Here is a 20,496-nt window from a genome sequence, read left to right on the forward strand (position 1 = left end):
CTCCCTATATATAAAGCCCTTTAACTTCTTCTATGTATTATTTTAAGAAGTGGATATGGTTTAAGGATAATCTTGACCGTTGATTCTGTTAGGTACACTTCAACAACCACACACAAATTTAGAAGCTAAGGAGAAGAAAAAAAAATAAATTTAATTATTTTTGAAAATTTTGGTTTTAATTACTGGCTATTAAGCACTTTGGATAAGTGCCACTTGGCAGAAATCCATATCTTATCTGATCTATAAAGGGAAGATGATAAGGAAAATGTATGTGTAATGGTGGTGAATTCAAGAGATCATACATCTATCTTTAATTTGTTAATGTGTGGTATGACATTATATATGGTTTATTTCTATTTGTTTGTAGCTAAGGTTTTTAGACCATACCATCTTCATAAAAATAAAAAAATTATTGGAGTATATACCTGTTTTTTTCATTTGATTTGCTCATACTACGTATATTATTGTAGACAACGGATTGATTTACTTTATTAAAAAAAAATGAATAGTCATAATGCAAATAATTTATAATGTATTTTGTGTAATAAAAGTCAAACAATTTGCTGTTCAATTACGGAGTTTAAGTTATTATTAGAGTTTCATAAATATAATTGATAATATTCTCATTAATTGAATTTGAATCAAATGATATAAATTTTCATTCTAAAATACATTTAAGGGTACGAAACAAATTTGATTAGATAGTGCTACAAAGGCTTTTATTCAATAAATTACAAACTCTGAATTCATTATCTCATATAATATTATCTTCATAGTTGACAACATGAATAAGATTGTCAATGAATTGTATTGCTTAATTGATATTGAAATTTACATCAACAACCATGTAGGTTAAATAAACTCATTCAAGATAGAAACAAACTTATATTTTATAATGATAATGTAAAAATAAATTTTCTATTATATAATGATAATGTAAAAAGAAATTTTCATGAATATATATAGTTAATGGACACAAGGCCGACTAGTTGGATGAGATCGAGGATAATGGAATATTGAGACTGCTAATTTTAATCAAGTAATCGAATATCAAGTATGCTAATAATTCAATAGATAGCTTGATGAAATTTTTTAAAGAATTCAAAAAAACAAAAAAAATCAAGAATTTATAAATAATAACTAATTTTAATAGCAGAATTTTTCAAATGAGTACATATTGTCAATCAATATATTGAGAAAAATTAAATAAATCACTAAAATGAGAAAATATTATAAAACGCCAATTTTACTCCTTTTATAAATAAATTTCATGAAATTTTAACTTAGCTTGAATTACAATCATTCAAATATTCAATCATGAATGTCAATTTATTTTTATAGGTTTTTTTTACTCTTGCAAAATTTACACACGTTTTTTTAATAAATAAATACATGAATAACTTCACACCACAACCCCTAAAACTAATTTTATGCGTACTTTTTAGATTTATTATGTATTGCTATTGTTAAGAAAAAAAAAAATAAGAATAACTATTTAAATCAAATTTGATAATTAGCAAATGCTGCTAATAAATTAAAAAGTATTTGAGTTTGATAACCTACAATGATGATTATAAGTTGACATGTGTCTCAGATGAGAGGGAATAATGTCAATGCCTATTTTAATATTAATTAAGATATTTCAATTTTTTTTTTTTTAATTTTTTTCTTTGAAGGAACATAGTTTTAGTTTTTAAAGTAAGTTATTGTATTTTTTTATTAGGAGTTAAACGATTAAAACATTATAAATTAAGCATCATAGAAAAAAACTTGTGCATATTCTTGTAGAGTAGAATATCCTTTTCAAGAAAAATACACTTTAATAATCCCAGCTTTGTCCATTTCCTTTAAATATTCTCAATTTTCGATTATTCGGCAATAATCTCAACTTTCACGTGTCTATTCTTTCTTTAATCCTGATTACCGGCTACCTAAAGAAGAGTTTTTTTTTTTCTAAACAACTTACTTGCCACGTGTTGCATGTCAGTTGGCTAAAAAAAAACTTAAATTAAATTTAAAACTGAAAAAAAAAAACCCCAAATAACCAAAACCACCGGCCACTAACGCCAACCGACCATCCCCCTCCCCTAAAACCATCGTCTTCAATCCAAACCCCACAATTACAAACTCTGAATTCATTATCTCATATAATATTATCTTCATAGTTGATAACATGAATAAAATTGTCAATGAATTGTATTGATTAGTTGATATTGAGATTTACAATAAATAAATAGATAAATAAATAAATAAAAGTTATATTGATAGGTTGGGTCAACAACCATCTAAGTTAAATAAACTCATTCAAGATAGAAACAAGCCTATATTATATAATGATAATGTAAAAATAAATTTTCTATTGTATAATGATAATGTAAAAAAGAAATTTTCATGAACATATATAGTTAATGGACACAAGGCCAACTAGTTGGGTGAGATCGAGGATAATGGAATATTGAGACTGCTAATTTTAATCAAGTAATTGAATATCAAGTATGCTAATAATTCGATATATAGCTTGATGAAAAGTTTTAAAGAATTCAAAAAAAAAAAAAAAAAAAAAATTAAGAATCTGTAAATAATAACTAATTTTAATAGTAGATTTTTTCAAATGAGTTGCAAAATTTAAACACGTTTTTTTAATAAATAAATACATGAATAACTTCACACCACAACCCCTAAAACTAATTTTATGAGTACTTTTTAGATTTAATATGTATCGCTATTGTTAAGAAAAAAAAAATAAGAATAACTATTTAAATTAAATTTGATAATTAGAAAATATTGCTAATAAATTAAAAAGTATTTGAGTTTGATAACTTATAAGTTGACATGTGTCTCAGATGAGAGGAAATAATGTCAACGCCTATTTTAATAATAGTTAATATATTTCAATTTTTTTCTTTTCTTTTTTTACTTTTTTTTTTCTTTGAAGGAACTTAGTTTTAGTTTTTAAAGTAAGTTATTGTATTTTTTTGATAAGGAGTTAAAGGATTAAAACATTAAAAATTAAGCATCATAGAAAAAAAACTTGTACATATTCTTGTAGAGTAGAATATCATTTTTCAAGAAAAATACACTTCAATAATCCCAGCTTTGCACATTTCCTTTAAATATTTTCAATTTTCGATTATTCGGTAATAATCCAAACTTTCACGTTTCTTTTCTTTTTTCAATCGTGATTACCGGTTACCTAAATAAAAGTTTATCTTTTTCTTCTAAACAACTTACTTGCCACTTGTTGCATGTCAGTTGGCTAAAAAAAAAAACTTAAATTACATTTAAAATCGAAAAAAAAAACCCAAATAACCAAAACCACCGGCCACTAACACCAGCGGCGGAGCTAGCAGGGTACAAGGGGGGACAGCTGTCCCCCCACATTAAAAAAAATAAAAGCTTTATAAATTTATTTGTGTGCAGTAGTAGAGCATGTGAAAGAAGATGGTGCAGTGGTTTCAGTATTGATTATAAAGCCTTATCCACACCAATCTGCACGGATCAAACCGCCTGGCTATCATTTTTATTTTTTATCTCTCATTTTACTGAACTTGCATTTATTTAGTGGAATGAGGAGGACACTGTATTTATATTATTTTATGAGCAATAGAATATATAATCTTCTATTTTTTCTTAACAATTATATCTATTTAAATGTTTTTAAATATGACAAACTTTTAAATAAATCGGATGTACAATAAAATAGTGTACAATTGTTATAAAGTTACTCTAAAATGAGCAAAAATCACCCTTATATGAACAAAAGGTATCCTAACATAAATAAAAGTTACGAAGTATTTATGCTTTATTGATAAAAGTTACACAAAAAAAAATTGTAAAAGTGGCTCTAAATTTGTTAAAAGTGACCCCGGATGTATACAAAAGTAACTATTTAAACATAATTTTGCATGAACGAACCTCTTAAATCAAGGTTGTTGCACTTGACTACCTATACAATCTTATGTTCGAAACCTTTAACAATTTTGAACACGTGCAATAAGCAAATATTTCTTGAGCAAGAGTTGACATATTATCGATTTTTTTTTTTAACTATTTTTTGGTTGTAAAACTTTAACTATTTAAAAACTATTTCTGTCATCGATTCGTTTGAGCACTGCTTTTCGCCAAGATGTTTTTCAAATTATGCGATGTCTATTTGTCCCCCCGGTTTAAAATTTCTGGCTCCGCCACTGACTAACGCTGGTGACAACCCATTTCCCTAGCCGACCATCCCCCCTCCCCTAAAACCATCGTCTTCAATCCAAACCCCACAATTCTGACCTCCCTCCCTTCTCCTCACATCGGAAACATTCCCCTCAGGCCTCACCCCATTTTTGTTTGTTTTTCGGCATATGGTGGAGGCGTTACTTTGTTAGTGGGAGGCTTTGGGGTTTGGATTTAGGTTGGTTTCAGTGGTGTGGGGGTGGTTGCTATGAGTGGCATTTTTGGGGATAGGAGTGGGGATTTAGTAAGTGTGACACTAATTAAAACACCGAGAGAGTATCTCAGATTCGAAACAAATTTGTCTAAATTAATTATTTATTTCAAGTCAATAATAGATAAAATAAAACTAAATAAACAAGGTCAGAAACATGTGCTAGTTTGTTAAAGAATAATGAGGCCAACTAACACCAATCCAATACCAAAATTTTGGTTAGTGATTTGAATACTTATGGGTTTGGGTCCTTAAAAGAGAGGTGGAGTTACAATAGGTAAGGTTTGGCCCACTAACATTGAGTATGTGGAAACCAATAAGATTTGACAGAAGGGAAAAGAATAAGAAATGGGTGGAGAAAATAAGCAAGCCAACAAAATCACAACCATACGTTAATTGAGAGGCTATCAATAATCTTATCTTCTTTTTTTTATGGCTTGTAATATGACTTCTCTTATGAACATAACAACATCATCTTATTCTACTTCTATTACTTCACTGTTCTTCTCTAAATTGTTGCTGCTAGGAGAAGAGCATGGCTTCCAACATGCTCTCCATTGCCAATCCGTCTCTCCGGGTTATTAATTCTTTTTAATCTTTCTTTATTCGTTACCTATTTAATAATACAAAGCGAACTAGCTAGCTAGCTCATTGTCTCTCCATGATACTTCATAATTTGACACTGATCACCAACATAAACATTATGTTGTTGGTGATCACACTCAAAGTATCATTGGTTACAACGATTGTCAGACACTGGTAACTAGTGTAAAGTGTCATAGTGACCAGTGTGACAGTATACATTTATAAGTTGTAACACTTTCATTAAGTCGATATACAATGATTTAATTTATACGAAGTAATATTTTTTTTTTCCTTGTGATATGGTATGACAGGTTTACAACAAGGGATTCTCTGAATTTGCTGGTCTACACACTTCATCTCTTCCCTTTGCTCGTAAGGGTTCTGATGATTTGGTAGCTTTAGTGGCCTTCCAGACTAATGCCGTAAGTTTTTCCCCTTTATTTTATCTTTGTTAGCAAGTACGTCCTACGTATGTAACAATGGCATTAGGAATTTTTATTCTGGAATCTAAATGTGCCAAAAAGCAAAAGTACAATAACTTTCTTTGAATCCTGCTGTTTTAAAAGTTAAACTTTGATTTATTTTTGGAAGATTAGTGAGCCAGTGATTGTTTATAGTCCCGCCGATCCGTTCAATGAAGTTCTACTCGTTTGCAAATTTGCAATAAATGTGAAAAACTTTTACTGACATTGCTTAATTATATAATTAGTATATTAAAAAATACGCATTGAAGGCCACATAAAAGACAAATAAGAAAAATTTTACATTGTTACATTGTTAAAGTTTCTTCATTAGTTTGTGAATAATATGATAGAACTCTAGAAGTATTTGGACTTTATCGTCATTTAAGTTCAAAATATACACTCAACTATCAACTTGAAAGCTACAATATTTATAAAAAAAAAATGTTTCCAAATTAAATGACAACTTTGCAAATAAACAATAACTTTATTCAATGAGCATGACATTTTCCTAATAAAAGCAACAAGTATGAGATCACATTAATGAAAAAGTTCTTGACTTATTTACAAAATTACCACTTAATTTGGAGACTTTTTTTTTTAGGTATGTTTTTTAAGTTATAAATTAAAATAACACAATTTTCTTTGGTTCGTGACATTTAACATTTTAATAGTCCCACTATCCTTTTCTTCTTAAGTTTTTTTTAAGTTTTTTTTTTTTAATTTTTTTTTTTAATTTTTTTTTTATAGCCTTTTCTTCTTAAATTGTATTAACTTTTACAATTTTATTTTCAACCTTTCGTATTTTTGTCAACTCCCACTTCCGTTTGAGAGACCCAATTCTATTTGATAATTATTCTCTATCGCTTCATTTCTATATGAGTGGTACATATATTTGGGAATGACAACTAATTTGGTCAATTAAAGTCTTGGGTTGGTACCTCTAAAAAAAAAAAAAAAAAAAAAAAAGTCATGGGGTGGTATTTGGGATGAAGTCTTATCTACATCATGTTTTTTGTGGCTCTCTTTGAGACTTTGCTTCTAATTGAAGTGCCTTATCATTTTATGATGTATGTAACGTAGAGGGATAGTTAGTTTTTGTTTGTTTTTTTTTTTTCCCCTGTTCAAGTTAACAGTCATGTAGCTTAGGACAGTAATATGTTACATTGCCAAGATTATATAGCATAAACTTTGTACTGAAGTGTTAGTACATAAAATCCTGAATCCAAGTCTCCTAAGATGAATTGCCTTTTTGCATTTTTGTTAGGTTGGTGGAAACAGAAGTAGCCAGAAAGGTGTTGTTGAGGCAAAACTCAAGGTAGCAATCAATGGATTCGGAAGGATTGGAAGGAACTTTCTAAGGTGTTGGCACGGTAGGAAGGACTCTCCCCTTGATGTCGTAGTCATCAACGACACTGGAGGTGTGAAACAAGCTTCCCACCTCCTCAAGTACGACTCCATCCTTGGCACATTCGACGCTGATGTTAAGCCATCTGGGGACAATGCCATCTCTGTTGACGGCAAACTCATCCAAGTTGTTTCTGACAGAAACCCTTCAAACCTACCTTGGGGGTTAGTACTCACTCTACAATATGTTACAATCTTTTCTGTATGTTATAGTACTCCGTTTCCCCTGTTTGTTGATCGAATTATTTTTACTTATACCTGTGTTTATTCTGATTGAAAATGATTTTCATTGATCATTGAAAAGAGAAGACCTTAGACTTGGTTTGATGTTCTGATATTGACAATAGCAGTGCATACAGCACAGTTTTTCATGTTCTTATTAGTATTATCTCAGATATAGTTGCAACTGTTGTAAAAAAAAAAAAAAAAAAAAAAAAAAAAAGATATAGTTGCAACATTTCTGTTGCCATTACTGATGTACATTGTATAAATGTTGGTTATGCATTGTGGTGCAGGGACTTGGGCATCGACTTGGTTATCGAGGGTACAGGTGTGTTCGTAGACAGAGAGGGTGCAGGGAAGCACTTAGAAGCAGGGGCAAAGAAGGTGTTGATTACAGCCCCAGGAAAGGGAGACATCCCAACCTATGTTGTAGGTGTCAACGAGGAAGGTTACAGTCATTCAGACACCATCATCAGTAACGCTTCCTGTACCACTAACTGCTTGGCTCCCTTTGTTAAGGTTCTCGACCAGAAATTTGGTACGTATATTCATTCATTCAATCTTTTAACTCATTAAAGCCTTTTTCCTAGTAGACAATGACCCTTCAAATTATTCATCTAATGAAAATTTTATATCCTCGAAAATAATCACCCTTGCAAAGATACCTCTGTTACATATTATGTGCTACTTTTGGTATTATTTGTTAGATATGAAAAATTCAAAAATTGCACATCATATGTAACGGAAGTAGTATTTACTATGATCATTGTTATAGATGTTATTTGTGTTAATCTCTATAAATATTTTCATTTGGCAGGCATCATCAAGGGAACCATGACCACCACCCACTCCTACACCGGAGACCAAAGACTCCTCGATGCTAGCCACAGGGATCTAAGGCGTGCAAGAGCAGCAGCCTTAAACATTGTCCCAACATCAACTGGTGCAGCTAAGGCTGTTGCCTTAGTCCTCCCTAGTCTCAAAGGCAAGCTTAACGGAATTGCTCTCCGTGTCCCTACCCCCAACGTCTCAGTGGTAGACCTTGTCGTCCAAGTCACCAAGAAAACCTTCGCTGAAGAAGTTAATGCTGCCTTCAGAGAGTCCGCTGACAACGAACTCAAAGGCATTCTGTCAGTCTGTGATGAGCCTCTGGTGTCTGTTGACTTCAGATGCACCGACGTTTCTTCAACTGTCGATTCTTCCTTGACCATGGTTATGGGAGATGATATGGTGAAAGTTATCGCGTGGTATGATAATGAATGGGGTTACTCTCAAAGAGTTGTTGATCTAGCTGACATTGTTGCTAACAAATGGCAGTAATTGATCTTGTTAATTTGTTAAACAAAACAAACTCACTTCCTTTGCCTCATTGATCATACTTAGTAGTAAAATGATCACCAATTTTCCCATGTTCTTAGTAATTGTTTTCTTCTTTTTGTAATAAGAGATCTTTTTCAAACTTGTATAGGACAGAATTCAAGTATTCGTGCATATAAATTAATTATTATGTGGGAGAAACAGATATATTGTGATGATGGGTAATTGCTTCTTATCAATGGTTCTTGGTAATACACTGCACTTTCTTTCATGCAACTTGAGTATTTGTCCTTGTTTACCGAACTATATTGTTGTGTGGTTAGAAAACAATAAAAATGGCATACAAGTGACACTAGAATATGAATGATCACTCAATAGTCCTTTTATATATACGAAGCATTTCAATCAAACTCAACTAAACACTTGCGGGGCGTTTGGCAAGTGGGAATGGGAATTTGAGGATTAGTGGGTTGGGAATGGGATTGGGATTTATAGTTGGGAATTCAATAAAATATTGACATCAATCCCTTATTTGGAGTGTGAAGGGAATTGATTGAGAATAAATAGCAAATTTACAATAACTCCCTTACTAATATTATATCCTTATGCTTTCATTAATGGCAAAATGACCTTTTTCTATATATTCTCAATCTCCATCTCTATTACTTCCCCCTCCCCCCCCCCCCCCCCCAGTAATAAAATCATGGGAATAGACTAATTTTATTCCCATTCTCAATCCCACCTACAATTGCCCTTCTCACAAAATAAACAAAGCAATACATACTCCCACCCCTCCAATTCCCATTCCCAAGCCCCAATTCCCACTTACCAAACACCCCCTTTGGTTTCCAAAAAAAAAAAAAAAAAAAAAAAAAAACTGAACTAAACACTTAAAAAACTAAACATTTAAAAAAAAAAAAAGTTTATTAAAAATTTCTTGTGAAAGTACACCTAAAATAAGGCTTTTTTTTTACGAATTAACACCGGTTTCAAGTCTTTAACTTGGTTTTCCGACGTTAGACTTCGAACATGAGGGTGACATGATCTCATAAAACCACGTTCCTTTATTTATTTTTTCCCTTTTCCCTCACCAACACACCTCACCACCACTACCACCTCATTGCCACCCCCACCAACACCACCTCACCGCCACCACCAACTCACTACCACCCTCACCAACACCATCTCACCCAATAAATCTACTTCGATGAAAATTCCACGCACCCCCATTAATCCACCCCATCCACCCAAAAACTCCACCCACCTCCTCACACCCTTTCTTCATTTGAAGCCCAATAGAGCAAGAACATAAAAAATAAAAATAAAAAAAGAATCAAAGACTACAATAGCACTTTTGACCCTCAAGAGCTAATTCCATCCTAAAAACATTGGTGGGCATAAATTAGTCTCAAAACAATAACCCTAATTTTCAATTAAAATCCCTTTTTTACGAAAATTAGAAGACCAACAAAATTAACAAGCACTTACATTAATTAAAACAACTTACCTTTTTTGAAATTAGGTTAATTATAGCAATCGCGAGCTAAAGTTTCCTTCTTTAATGGAGAGTTATTGAGGCTCGGCGCCTTTTTGGTGCAGCAGGCCACATGGTGCGGCTTGCTGCCATGTCAGCAAAAATAACGGAGTATAGTCGCGCAAAACGGGATTGATCACACGCGCTAAATGAAACTAAATGACTATAAAAAAGACGTGCACAAATCCCTAAACCCTAAAACCCAGAAAAAAAATTTATTGCGGCGAAACTCATTCTTCCAGAAGGGCGATAAAAACGAAGAAAAATCGAATTGAAAACTCGATCCATTTTTATTTCAGAAATTCAAGAATAGCTATGGCAGAAGAATTCGAACAATTACCTGATTCGCAGGAATCAATAGAGATTGAGCAAATTGAGGATTCATTGATGAATCTCGAAATCCAAACCAATAATCAGGTATTGGATTTGGAAGATGAACACAGATACAAACAAATTGAAGTAATTGATGTCAACAACGACATACAAGGTAAAATCTACATTGTGTTTATCATTTAATAAGTAAAAAATATGAATGAATAAGTAACTCTATTGAATTCTGTAAAATCTACAAGTATTACAACTAACCCCTATAATACACTAGGTTTACAAGTAACCCGTGTAATATACTAGGATAACAAGTAACCCCTATTATAAATGTGCGTGTAATAACTTATAACAAGTAACCCCTATAATACACTAGTATTACAAGTAACCCCTGATTATATACATGTAACCATTGGATAACAAGTAACACTCATATTATGTCTTTAATAACTAATTTAAAAAATTTACAAGTAACCCTAGTTCAACAAGTAATCCCACTATGTCATTAATAATAAAAAGTAATCCAATACTTGAAAAAGCTTACAAGTAACCCTATAATATACCCTTATAATATACTAGGATTACAAATAACCCCTATAATAAATGTATAACACTTAGATTACAACTAACAAGAAATTTTACTTGAAAAATCTTACAAGTAACCGTAATGCACTATAACAAGTAACCCCATATTATATCATTAATAAATAACAACAAGTAACTCATCTTTCTAAAAAATATAACAAATAACTCTACTTTAAAAACTTACAAGTAACCACTGATTATTTACATGTGACCATTGGATAACAAGTAATGCATTACTTGAAATAGCTTACAAGTAACCCTAGTGTACTGTAACAAGTAACTAACCCCATATAATGACATTAATAACTAACAACAAGTAACTCTACTTTAAAAAACTTACAAGTAACCCTAGTGCTTTCTAACAAGTAACCTCTGATTATATACAAGTAACCATTGGAAAACAAGTAATCCACTACTTTAAAAAGATTACAGGTAACCCTAGTGCACTATAACAAATAACCTCATATTATACAGTAAAAAATTATACAAATAACCCTAGTGCAACAAGTAACCCAACATTTTTATGTCATTAATAAGTAACAACGAGTAACCCCATATTATATCATTAATAACTAACAAGTAACTCCCCTTTCAAAAAAATCTAACAAGTAACTCTACTTTAATAATTAACAACAAGTAACTCTACTTCAAAAAACTTACAATTAAACCTAGTGCTTTCTAACAAGTAACCCCTGATTATATACAAGTAACTATTGGAAAACAAGTAATCCACTACTTTAAAAAGCTTATAGGTAACTCTAGTGCACCATAACAAGTAACCTCATATTATACAATAAAAAAATTTACAAATAACCCTAGATGTAATAACTCATATGTATTGTGTCAATTTCAAGCTATATATTCATAAATTCAGTTTATAATTTGCAGAAATGAATACAAGTACTGCAGAAACAAGTCATAGCACATTGATAGAAGAAAGTGGAAATCAAGCTGAACTACAATTGGATGATTTTGCAGGAAGTCTACTAGGTTTTACAGCCTTAACTTTGGATGAAATATATGAGCAATATAGGCTTCATGCTATGGTTGTAGGACGGATTTAGTATAAGACATTCAACAACAAGGTATACACAAGGGAAACACAGAGAAATTAAAGGAAAGGATTTTGTTTGTTCTAAGAAGGATTCAAATGTGTACAAAAAGGTAAAAGAACACCCCCTCCACCAAGTGAAAACAAAAAAAAAAGAACACATCAAGTACCTTATACTAGAACTGGTTGCAATGCATTCATTAGGGCAAAAAAAACAAAGAAGGAATGTTTGTAGTTGAACAGCATGTTATAGCACATAACCATGAGTTGACAAGAAGTGTTTGGAAACATTTACATAGATCAGAGAAAAAGATAACAGAAGAAAAGGCAAAAGTCATTAATTTAATGGCAGACAGTGGGTTAAGACCAGCAGATGCATTTAGATTAATAAGTAGTGAAGCTGGTGGAGAAGAACTTGTAGGACACACTATAACGGATCATTACAATTACATTTCAAGGAAGAAAATGAAAGAAATTCAAGGAGGTGATGCACAAACAGTAATAGATAGATTATACAAAAGGCAAGCTGAAGATGATGATTTCTTCTTCAAGTAACTCCTACTTTTAATAGTAATAAGTAAACTAAATTCTATTAATTTCATCTACTTATACCAGTAACTTCTATTACCAAAACAAGTAACTTCTGAATTTCTTTTTCAGATTTAAGTTAGGAGGTGGTGAAAATGAAAACAAACTTACTGCTATTTTTTTGGAGAGATTCTGAAATGAAGGAAGATTTTCAAATTTATGGAGATATTGTTGTGTTTGATACCACATATAGGACAAACAAATATAACCTTATGTGTGCCCCTATTGTTGGTCTCGATAATCACTGGCTGAATGTAATGTTTGGATGTGCTTTTATTGCTGATGAGAAAATAGAAACTTTTGAGTGGGTGTTAGACACTTTTAAAAAGTCAATGGGAGGTAGTGAACCTGCTTCAATATTTACAGATCAAGACTTGGAAATGTCTAAAGCAATTGAAATGGTGATTTATGAATTAGCTTATAATTTCAGTAAGATCAACTCTTTAAAAAATAAAAAAACACAACAGAATTTTAACAGTATAATTCATTTACAATGTTGTAGGTCCTTCCTCACTCAAGACACATATTATGTATTTGGCATCTTATAAAGAATGATGTATCAAGATTTGGAGCACTGAAAAGAGATACCTCATTCAAAGATGCATTCAACAAATGTCTTCTAGGATGTGTGACAGAGGAAGAATTTCAGGTAACCTTTATAACTATCTTCCTAATACAAGTAAGTGATCTTAATACAAGTAACCATATAATACATAATACAAGTAACCTCAATACAAGTAACCATATAATACAGGTAACTTCACTTGAAACTATATAATACAAGTAACCTCAATGCAAGTAAACATATAATACAACACATATAATACAAGTAACCTCACTAGAAATTATATAATACAAGTAACCTTAATACAAGTAACTTCAATACAGGTAACCGTATAATACAATGCAAGTAAATATTACATGTAACATAATCACTACTACAAAAATGGCCAAAAAGACCCGTCCAAATTAGCCAAAGAGACTGCCTTAGAGGCGGTCACTTTGGCAAAGAGACTGCTTTATTTAAGGCGGTCTCCATATTGAGAAAGCTGAGACCGCCTATCTAAGATAGACAGTCTCTTTTTTTGGGAAAAAAGAGACTACCTATTAAGGTTAGGCAGTCTTTTTTTTTGGTAAACTGAGACCGCCTATTTCACTTAACAGGTCTCTTTGGGTGCATTTAAAAAAAAAAATTATTGCTAATTTAATTTGATTTATGCTATATTTAAATCGATAAAATTAAAAGAGAATAACATCGCCACATTAATATTTGTACTATGATACAAAGAATTTTAACAAACTTTAATTAAATTCTAGTAAAAATATATACATGAATTAATGTAATATATACGTATAACTATATCAAACATGTAACTTGAGTACTCCAATTTCTTCCTCTCTCCTTTGTTTTGAGATTCTTGTGTGAAAACAAGCAAATCTGTCAAAGCAAAAGGCACACAATGAATCAATCATAATATTTGAGAATAACCACAAAATTAAACATTCGTTGAGAAAAATTAAGTGAAAAATGAACTAATAAAATAAAAGATCAACTCATCCAAAAAAAAAAAAAAACTGTAAATTCATGGTAGCAATTAAATGAATGATGAACATGAAATTTGCTAAAACAAATCTAATATTTCCATCCATGTAAATTAGATGGGGATCCATTACTACAAGTCTACAGTTCATGAACACATATGTTTTGCTAATGAAAATGATGATAACAATGATAATACCGCACAACCCAAAAAGTCTAACCGCAAAAACTATAGTGCAAAATACATCAAACAGATAAAAAATCAACTGACATTGAAACCACAACAAAAGATAAAACAAAAACCAAAATACATAAATAATAATCAATTAAAAAAAAACAAATCCAAGAAGAAGAGACCTACAAGTAGTTTCGGCAAATTTGGGATCAGATCCCCAAGAATTTGCATTGAATCTAGATCTTCAACCCATCTTAATTTATAACAATCGATTGATTTGTCAAGATGACCCAACATAAAATGAGTATCATCTAACTGCATAAACCCATAAAACTCCTTTCGAAACATCCAGAACTTAAATCGCTTGTTCGAGAACTGGAATCGCTTCATCATCAAACCTCTCAAACTTCAATAAATCACTGCAACAACATGGAGATTCATCGCAAAATCAAAACGTTATTCCCCTTCAACCACACATCTCTCAAACGATTTCGAGGCTCCAAACAGGGGAATTCAAAGGTGAAGGGGAGGAAATCAAATTAAGAGGAAAGGGAGAAGAGAGAATGAAAGGTAAAGGAAGGAGATGGAATGCTGGAGGCGGATTGAAAGTGAAGTGTTAGGGTTTCATATTTTATTTTGTGAGTAAAGGGAGACCGGTTAACTTGTATACGTGTCTCTCCCTTTTTTAATTCAAAAAAAAAAAAAAAAAAACCTAAGAGAGACTGATTAAGTTCCATATAGGTCTCTCCCTTTTTAATTTTCAAATAAAAAAACTTAAAAGAGACCGGTTAAGTTGCAGTTAGGTCTCTCCCCTGTTAAATTTCAAATTAAAAAAACTACGAGAGACCTGTTATCTACGGTAAATGGTCTCTCTTAAATTTTCACCTCTTAACACAATATCAAAGGGACCGATTATTTGCGACATTGGGTCTCTTGAAACAAATAGACCGGTTATTTAATTAACGGGTCTCTTATTTCGGGTCTCTTTGAGCATTTTTGTAGTAGTGAATACAAGTAACCATTATAATTATGAGGTTACGTGTAATGGTTTTATGGTTACTTGTATGATGTTACGTGTATAGTTACTTGTATATTTTATAAGTAACACTTACAAATTTTAACAATGGTTTTATAATTACTTGTATAGTTTAGAAGTGACCATTACTTACAAATTTTAACAAGTAACCATAAATTTTAACAAGTAACTATTACTTTTACATTTTTAACAAGTAACCATAATTTCACTTTTATTCTTAATTACTTGTATTCTAAACCATTACTTATAAATCTGAATTTACAGAAATGTTGGGATTCTATGATTGCCAAATACAAACTTGAAAACAATGAATGGTTTAAAAGGTTGTATGGTTTGAGAGAAAAATAGTGTATAGCATTAAGTAAAGACTTTTTTCTGCTGGTATACTATCATCACAAAGAAGTGAAAGTGCAAATAATGCAGTTGGGTTTAAGTCCAACAAAAACACAAGCCTGACAGATTTCTTCAAAATTTTCAATCAAACAGTGATGAGGTGGAGAAAGAATGAGTCTGATGCTGATTTTAGATGTTCAAATTCCAACCCAACCTCAAGTATTCATTTTATTGGATTACTTAAACATGCTTCATAAGTGTACACTCAAACTATTTTAAGATATTTTGAAACGGAATTCATGTACTCAATTGGATGCATAACCTATCTTTATGCTACTGTGGGAGATTTTTACTTTTATCAAGTGCAGATTGAGTATGATGATAGTAGCAGACAAAAAGTTACATATAACAAAGCTGAAAATAAAATAGCATGTTCTTGCAAGAATTTCAAAGAAATTGGTTGGCTTTGATATTATTGTATCAAGATCTTGCATCATCATAATGTGACAAGAATTCCTAGCTTATACATTTCAACAAGATGGTCTAAAATGGCAAAAGCACATGTCTGGAAAAAGAAAGATGAAGATGGAGCAAAAAAAGAATCTTAGTCAGACAAATTAACGCCTTGGCGTCACACAATGGCTAGAAGAAGCTACAATCTACTTATAAAATGTCAAGACCACAAAGAGACACGAAACTTGGTAGAAGCACATTTCAAAATGATACAAGAGAAGGCAGATGAATTCAAAAGGGAATGGCAAAAGAACAAGGAGAAGGAAAACTCATTTGATCAACAAGAAACTACAAGTAATCAACAACAAACTTCAACTGATCATCAGGAAGCATCACCAGACCTAGATATTCCTGCAGTCATGGATCCAAAAAAAGCTAACACAAAAGGAAGAAGCAAAAGAATAAAAGGGCACTTTGAGAAAGGGAAGCAGCCTAAAGCAAAGGAAACAAAAGCAATGCAAGCAAAAGGAAATGCTAGAGAATTTGGAACATTAACTCCAATTCAGAACCCAAAGTTATTTTAGGTTTTGAATTATTGACTATAAGTGAGTGATACATACTTTAATACTAGATTATTTAGCTACAGTAATCAAACTTTTATTATATATTTTAATTATTTAAAATTTTGAATTAGACTTATTTTTTTTCATACATACTGCAATCAAATTATTATTTTATAATACAAGTAACATTCATTTTCAAGTAAGTAGTAATTACTTGTAGATTACTAATAACCAATAAAAATAACCAATACAAGAAAATAATAATACAAGTAACCTATACAAGTAATCCTATACTAAAATACAAGTAACCCTATACAAGTAACTCTAAACTAAAATACAAGTAACCAAATACAAGTAACCCTAACCTTATAATAAAAGTAACACATATAAAAGTAACACTAACCTTATAGAAGTAACCCTATAAAAAAAATACAAGTAACCCTATATTAAAATACAAATAACCTTATAAAAGTAACCCTATACAAATAACCCTATATTAAAATACAAATAACACACTAGTGGAAAAAATCTCATTCGTAACAGGCTATTTGTAATGGGCAAAGCTTTGCCCGTTACAATTAAGATATTCGTAACGGGCAAAATAATGTCCGTTACGAATACTTTTTATTCGTAACGGGCAAAATAGTGTCCGTTACGAATAATTATGTATTTGTAACGGACAAATTAGTGCCCGTTACAAATAAATAAGTATTCGTAACGGACACTATTTTGCCCGTTACGAATACTATATTACACGTAACAGGCGTATTGTGCCCGATACAAATACCCAAATGTGGCCCAACTGATGAAAGGAGCCCAATACTTGGTTTTTTAGGGTTTCACCTAAAAACCAGCCGTCATTCACCTCTTTCTCTCTCATCAGTCCCTCACTCCCTCTCTCTCCTATCCTCTCCTCCTCGTCATTCACCTCACATCTTCAGCATCATGGTAAAGGCACTTACGGTACTCGTCTTTCGAAGCTTCTCGATGTTCCTCATATTTCTACTGCTGATTTGGTTTGTGATGAGCTCGCTTCCTCTGGTTCTCTCGATCCTAAGGTCGATTTCATTTTTTCGCTGATTTTTTGCATTCGGGTTATTGCAAAATTAATTGATTGTTTTTTGAATTTTGTAATTCTAATAATTAGATTCTGGGTGTATGTGTTTTTATAAATTATGAAATTTGGGTACTGAATTCTACATTATTAATTAAGTAGTGATTGGTGCATCGACCGCTTTGACGAATTAAATTTTTCCAGTTTTAGCTTTTGATTTGTGTTGTAGAGGTGTAAGGGTTTAGGTTGTGTCTTCTTTAAGTTCTAATTAGAGGTATTAGTTTACTGTGCTTCGTTGTGGAATGTGGAGTAGCAGGATTGTTTGATTTTGTTTTTTAATTTGTTGTATTTTTTTAAAAAAAAATTGGTCGGTTCTTGTATGTTAATCTAATGGTTATGGTTTGATTATCCTTTGTATGTCTAAACGAATAATAAATCTAAAAAAAATATGTTCTTTAATTGAAACGAGTAATACATGCAATCAGTAATGAATTTAGTTCTTCATCTTTGCCGATTAATACCTGATTGCAGAATTTTTTTGTAATTTTTTTTGTTCATATATAGAGAGAATTAAGAAACCCGATATTGCATGTTGATTAATTCTAGGGTTCTTCGAGCTTTTTACCAAAATCGATCAATATATCCCCAATTCGTTCATTTTTAGTGGTAATTTGCATTGAGCATTGCATGACATTAATTTGCATGTCATGGCAATTAAAAAAAGGTGACGACTTCCTTTGCCACTTATATACATATATATTTTTTTGTTTTCTTTTTCAAATAGGTGGATTTGTCACACATCTTGGTGTAGAGCTCAGATTACTTGAAGGTTTTTACCACAAGATTTACAGGGTATAGCTTGTGCTATTTCACGCCTTATCTATTGTGTTATGGCTATTTTTTTTTTAAATTAATGGTAGAAAGTACTTTTGGTATTGTTATATATGAACACTTGTGGAATGCAAATTGATCATCTTTACTGTTGCAGATTTTTCCATCTAGTGAAAAGATTGAAAATATAAATGACCAGTACCGAACGATGCGTGCAGAGGAGGTAGTTTTCTATTCATTGTTGAAATCTTAATGCTTATCTTTCGTCATAAATTGCTATTTTAATCTTCTTTTTACCGATCACATTTGCATTTTTGAGTGTATTTGTGGTTCACATTATTGATTATTTGGGCTTCAGATCCCTGAAGATATAAAGAACCATTTAAAAAAAAATAAGTAGTTTGGGAAAAATTATTCCGATGATAATATTACTCACTCACTGGGTCTCATAATAGTGCCTTTTTTCATCTGTGGTCAAAGTTTACGGACTAAAAATTTTCAATATTACGTATAATAAATGTACTCGTGAGATATTGTTAGGTTCATCTTAATGTGAAGTGTTATAATATCAACTTTTCATAATCTTTGTTAATATGATGGTGAAAGGTATGACTTGAAGATCACGCTAAAAGAGTTGGGTTAGTTCTATATTATAGGACAGAGGGAGCAATAATTAATGTACTATACCAACTCACAAAATGATAAAAACAAACTTTACCTTTTAAGCTTCACTCCAGCACTCCTTGCATCGCCACAACTTTTTTAGTTGTTTTCCTTTGAGCATTGCATGACATTAATTTGCATGTACTTGATTCATCTATATTTTTTATAATATATTGTTGTAGCTCTAATCTAGCAAACTGCTGTGAGTAATGTCTAGTGTTATTCCCACCTGTTAAAATCTAACTACAATATAAATTGCTAAATAGATTTAAAGTAAAGAAAAAGAAAGGTCCTTGTGCTGATCTGTAAGATTGAAAGCTTGTAGTGCATCAGTAATTCAGTAAGTAGTTGCATTCTTAGATTTTGAGGTCTAATACATGGCCACTGTCTTCCTGGGTCGAGGTTCATAGTTGGTATAGAAGATGTATTCTGCATTGTAGTTTCAAGTGTTGCAACTGCTTATTAGGAATCATGAATGAGCTGAATTGTTTCAATGTCTGTGAGTAGGCTATACGTCTTTCTGGTGACTGCTTGGGAGGGGGGGTACTTGTGATATGCAAGAGTTGATAAACTGACAGAGTTATTCATTTTGAAGAGGATAGGTTGGCTTTAGAGTATATTCATCTTTCAAATTCATAGTAAATGGAATATAATCACACGCGGTCTCTATCGATTGCTTGGTTCTAATCACAAATGTATACTTAAGAATTGCACATCCACTCACACAATTAAATCAGAAGGTTATCATGTATTCATGTTGTACACTTTCAGCCAGTTCTTGGTAACCTAATCACATTACTGGCAGGTCATGAAAATTGCGGACAACGGAGCTGATATTGTTGGAATAACAGTGCACGAATGGCATGCAATTGATATGGAGGGGGGATATAATCAAGCACAACACCATTCCGGATTGCGCCAAGAATGCCTACGAAATTGATATGGTGGAGAGCTGCATCTAGGCTACAGGCTTTGAGGAACCTTCCTCTCACTTTATGTAATCGTATTTATGGAACTCAAGTACAGCATGCTTTTATTTTATATTTTGTAATTGTTGGGGTTTTCCTGTTAAAGCAGTTTCTATAACACCCTGAACTTTTTGATTTGATTAATTAAGTAATATGAATTCCCCTTTTCCTTTTAAAAAAAAAAATTATTACCATCATACCAGGTAGCAGGTATCCCCTGCTACATATTTCTTTAATTTGGCTTCAATTGTATTCGTAACGGGCATTTTAACTGCTCGTTACGAATAACCCGTTATTCGTAACGGACATTTTAAAAGCCCGTTACGAATAACGGGTTATTTGTAACGGACATTTTAACTGCCCGTTACAAATAA

The 20,496-nt window shown here is 31.7% G+C and overlaps 2 protein-coding genes and 2 long non-coding RNA genes across 4 annotated transcripts; 3 read left to right on the forward strand and 1 right to left on the reverse strand.

Annotated features, from left to right (window-relative positions):
- The first annotated feature begins 4,855 nt into the window (after positions 1–4,855).
- LOC145629012 (glyceraldehyde-3-phosphate dehydrogenase A, chloroplastic-like) lies at positions 4,856–8,695 on the forward strand. Its single transcript, XM_081681479.1, has 5 exons — positions 4,856–5,009; positions 5,329–5,439; positions 6,746–7,050; positions 7,401–7,645; positions 7,925–8,695. The coding sequence occupies exons 1-5, from the start codon at positions 4,968–4,970 to the stop codon at positions 8,425–8,427; spliced, it is 1,206 nt and encodes a 401-aa protein (XP_081537605.1). The 5' UTR covers positions 4,856–4,967; the 3' UTR covers positions 8,428–8,695.
- Positions 8,696–12,643: 3,948 nt separating this feature from the next.
- On the forward strand, positions 12,644–13,284 carry LOC145627760 (protein FAR-RED IMPAIRED RESPONSE 1-like). Its single transcript, XM_081680110.1, has 3 exons — positions 12,644–12,907; positions 13,009–13,155; positions 13,261–13,284. Exons 1-3 carry the CDS (start codon positions 12,644–12,646, stop codon positions 13,282–13,284), a joined length of 435 nt encoding a protein of 144 aa, XP_081536236.1.
- Positions 13,285–13,739: 455 nt separating this feature from the next.
- Positions 13,740–14,892, reverse strand: LOC145626803 (uncharacterized). Its single transcript, XR_014111078.1, has 2 exons — positions 14,408–14,892; positions 13,740–13,944 (listed from the first exon to the last, which is right to left on the reverse strand). It is a non-coding gene; the product is annotated as an uncharacterized LOC145626803 (long non-coding RNA).
- Positions 14,893–17,438: 2,546 nt separating this feature from the next.
- LOC145626804 (uncharacterized) lies at positions 17,439–20,280 on the forward strand. The gene is made up of 4 exons (XR_014111079.1): positions 17,439–17,664; positions 18,445–18,512; positions 18,649–18,714; positions 19,960–20,280. It is a non-coding gene; the product is annotated as an uncharacterized LOC145626804 (long non-coding RNA).
- Positions 20,281–20,496: the final 216 nt, after the last annotated feature.

This window comes from Chenopodium album, chromosome 4 (genome assembly GCF_948465745.1).
Source record: "Chenopodium album chromosome 4, dcCheAlbu1.1, whole genome shotgun sequence".
NCBI lineage: Eukaryota > Viridiplantae > Streptophyta > Magnoliopsida > Caryophyllales > Amaranthaceae > Chenopodium > Chenopodium album.

Coding starts and splice junctions, on each gene's coding strand:
- LOC145629012 (XM_081681479.1), top strand. CDS start 4,968: ATGGCTTCCAACATGCTCTCCATTGCCAATCCGTCTCTCCGG. Junction 5,440..6,745: donor TGGCCTTCCAGACTAATGCC/GTAAGTTTTTCC, acceptor CATTTTTGTTAG/GTTGGTGGAAACAGAAGTAG. Junction 7,051..7,400: donor CCTTCAAACCTACCTTGGGG/GTTAGTACTCAC, acceptor ATTGTGGTGCAG/GGACTTGGGCATCGACTTGG.
- LOC145627760 (XM_081680110.1), top strand. CDS start 12,644: ATGAAGGAAGATTTTCAAATTTATGGAGATATTGTTGTGTTTGATACC. Junction 12,908..13,008: donor TGTCTAAAGCAATTGAAATG/GTGATTTATGAA, acceptor ACAATGTTGTAG/GTCCTTCCTCACTCAAGACA. Junction 13,156..13,260: donor TGACAGAGGAAGAATTTCAG/GTAACCTTTATA, acceptor CATATAATACAG/GTAACTTCACTTGAAACTAT.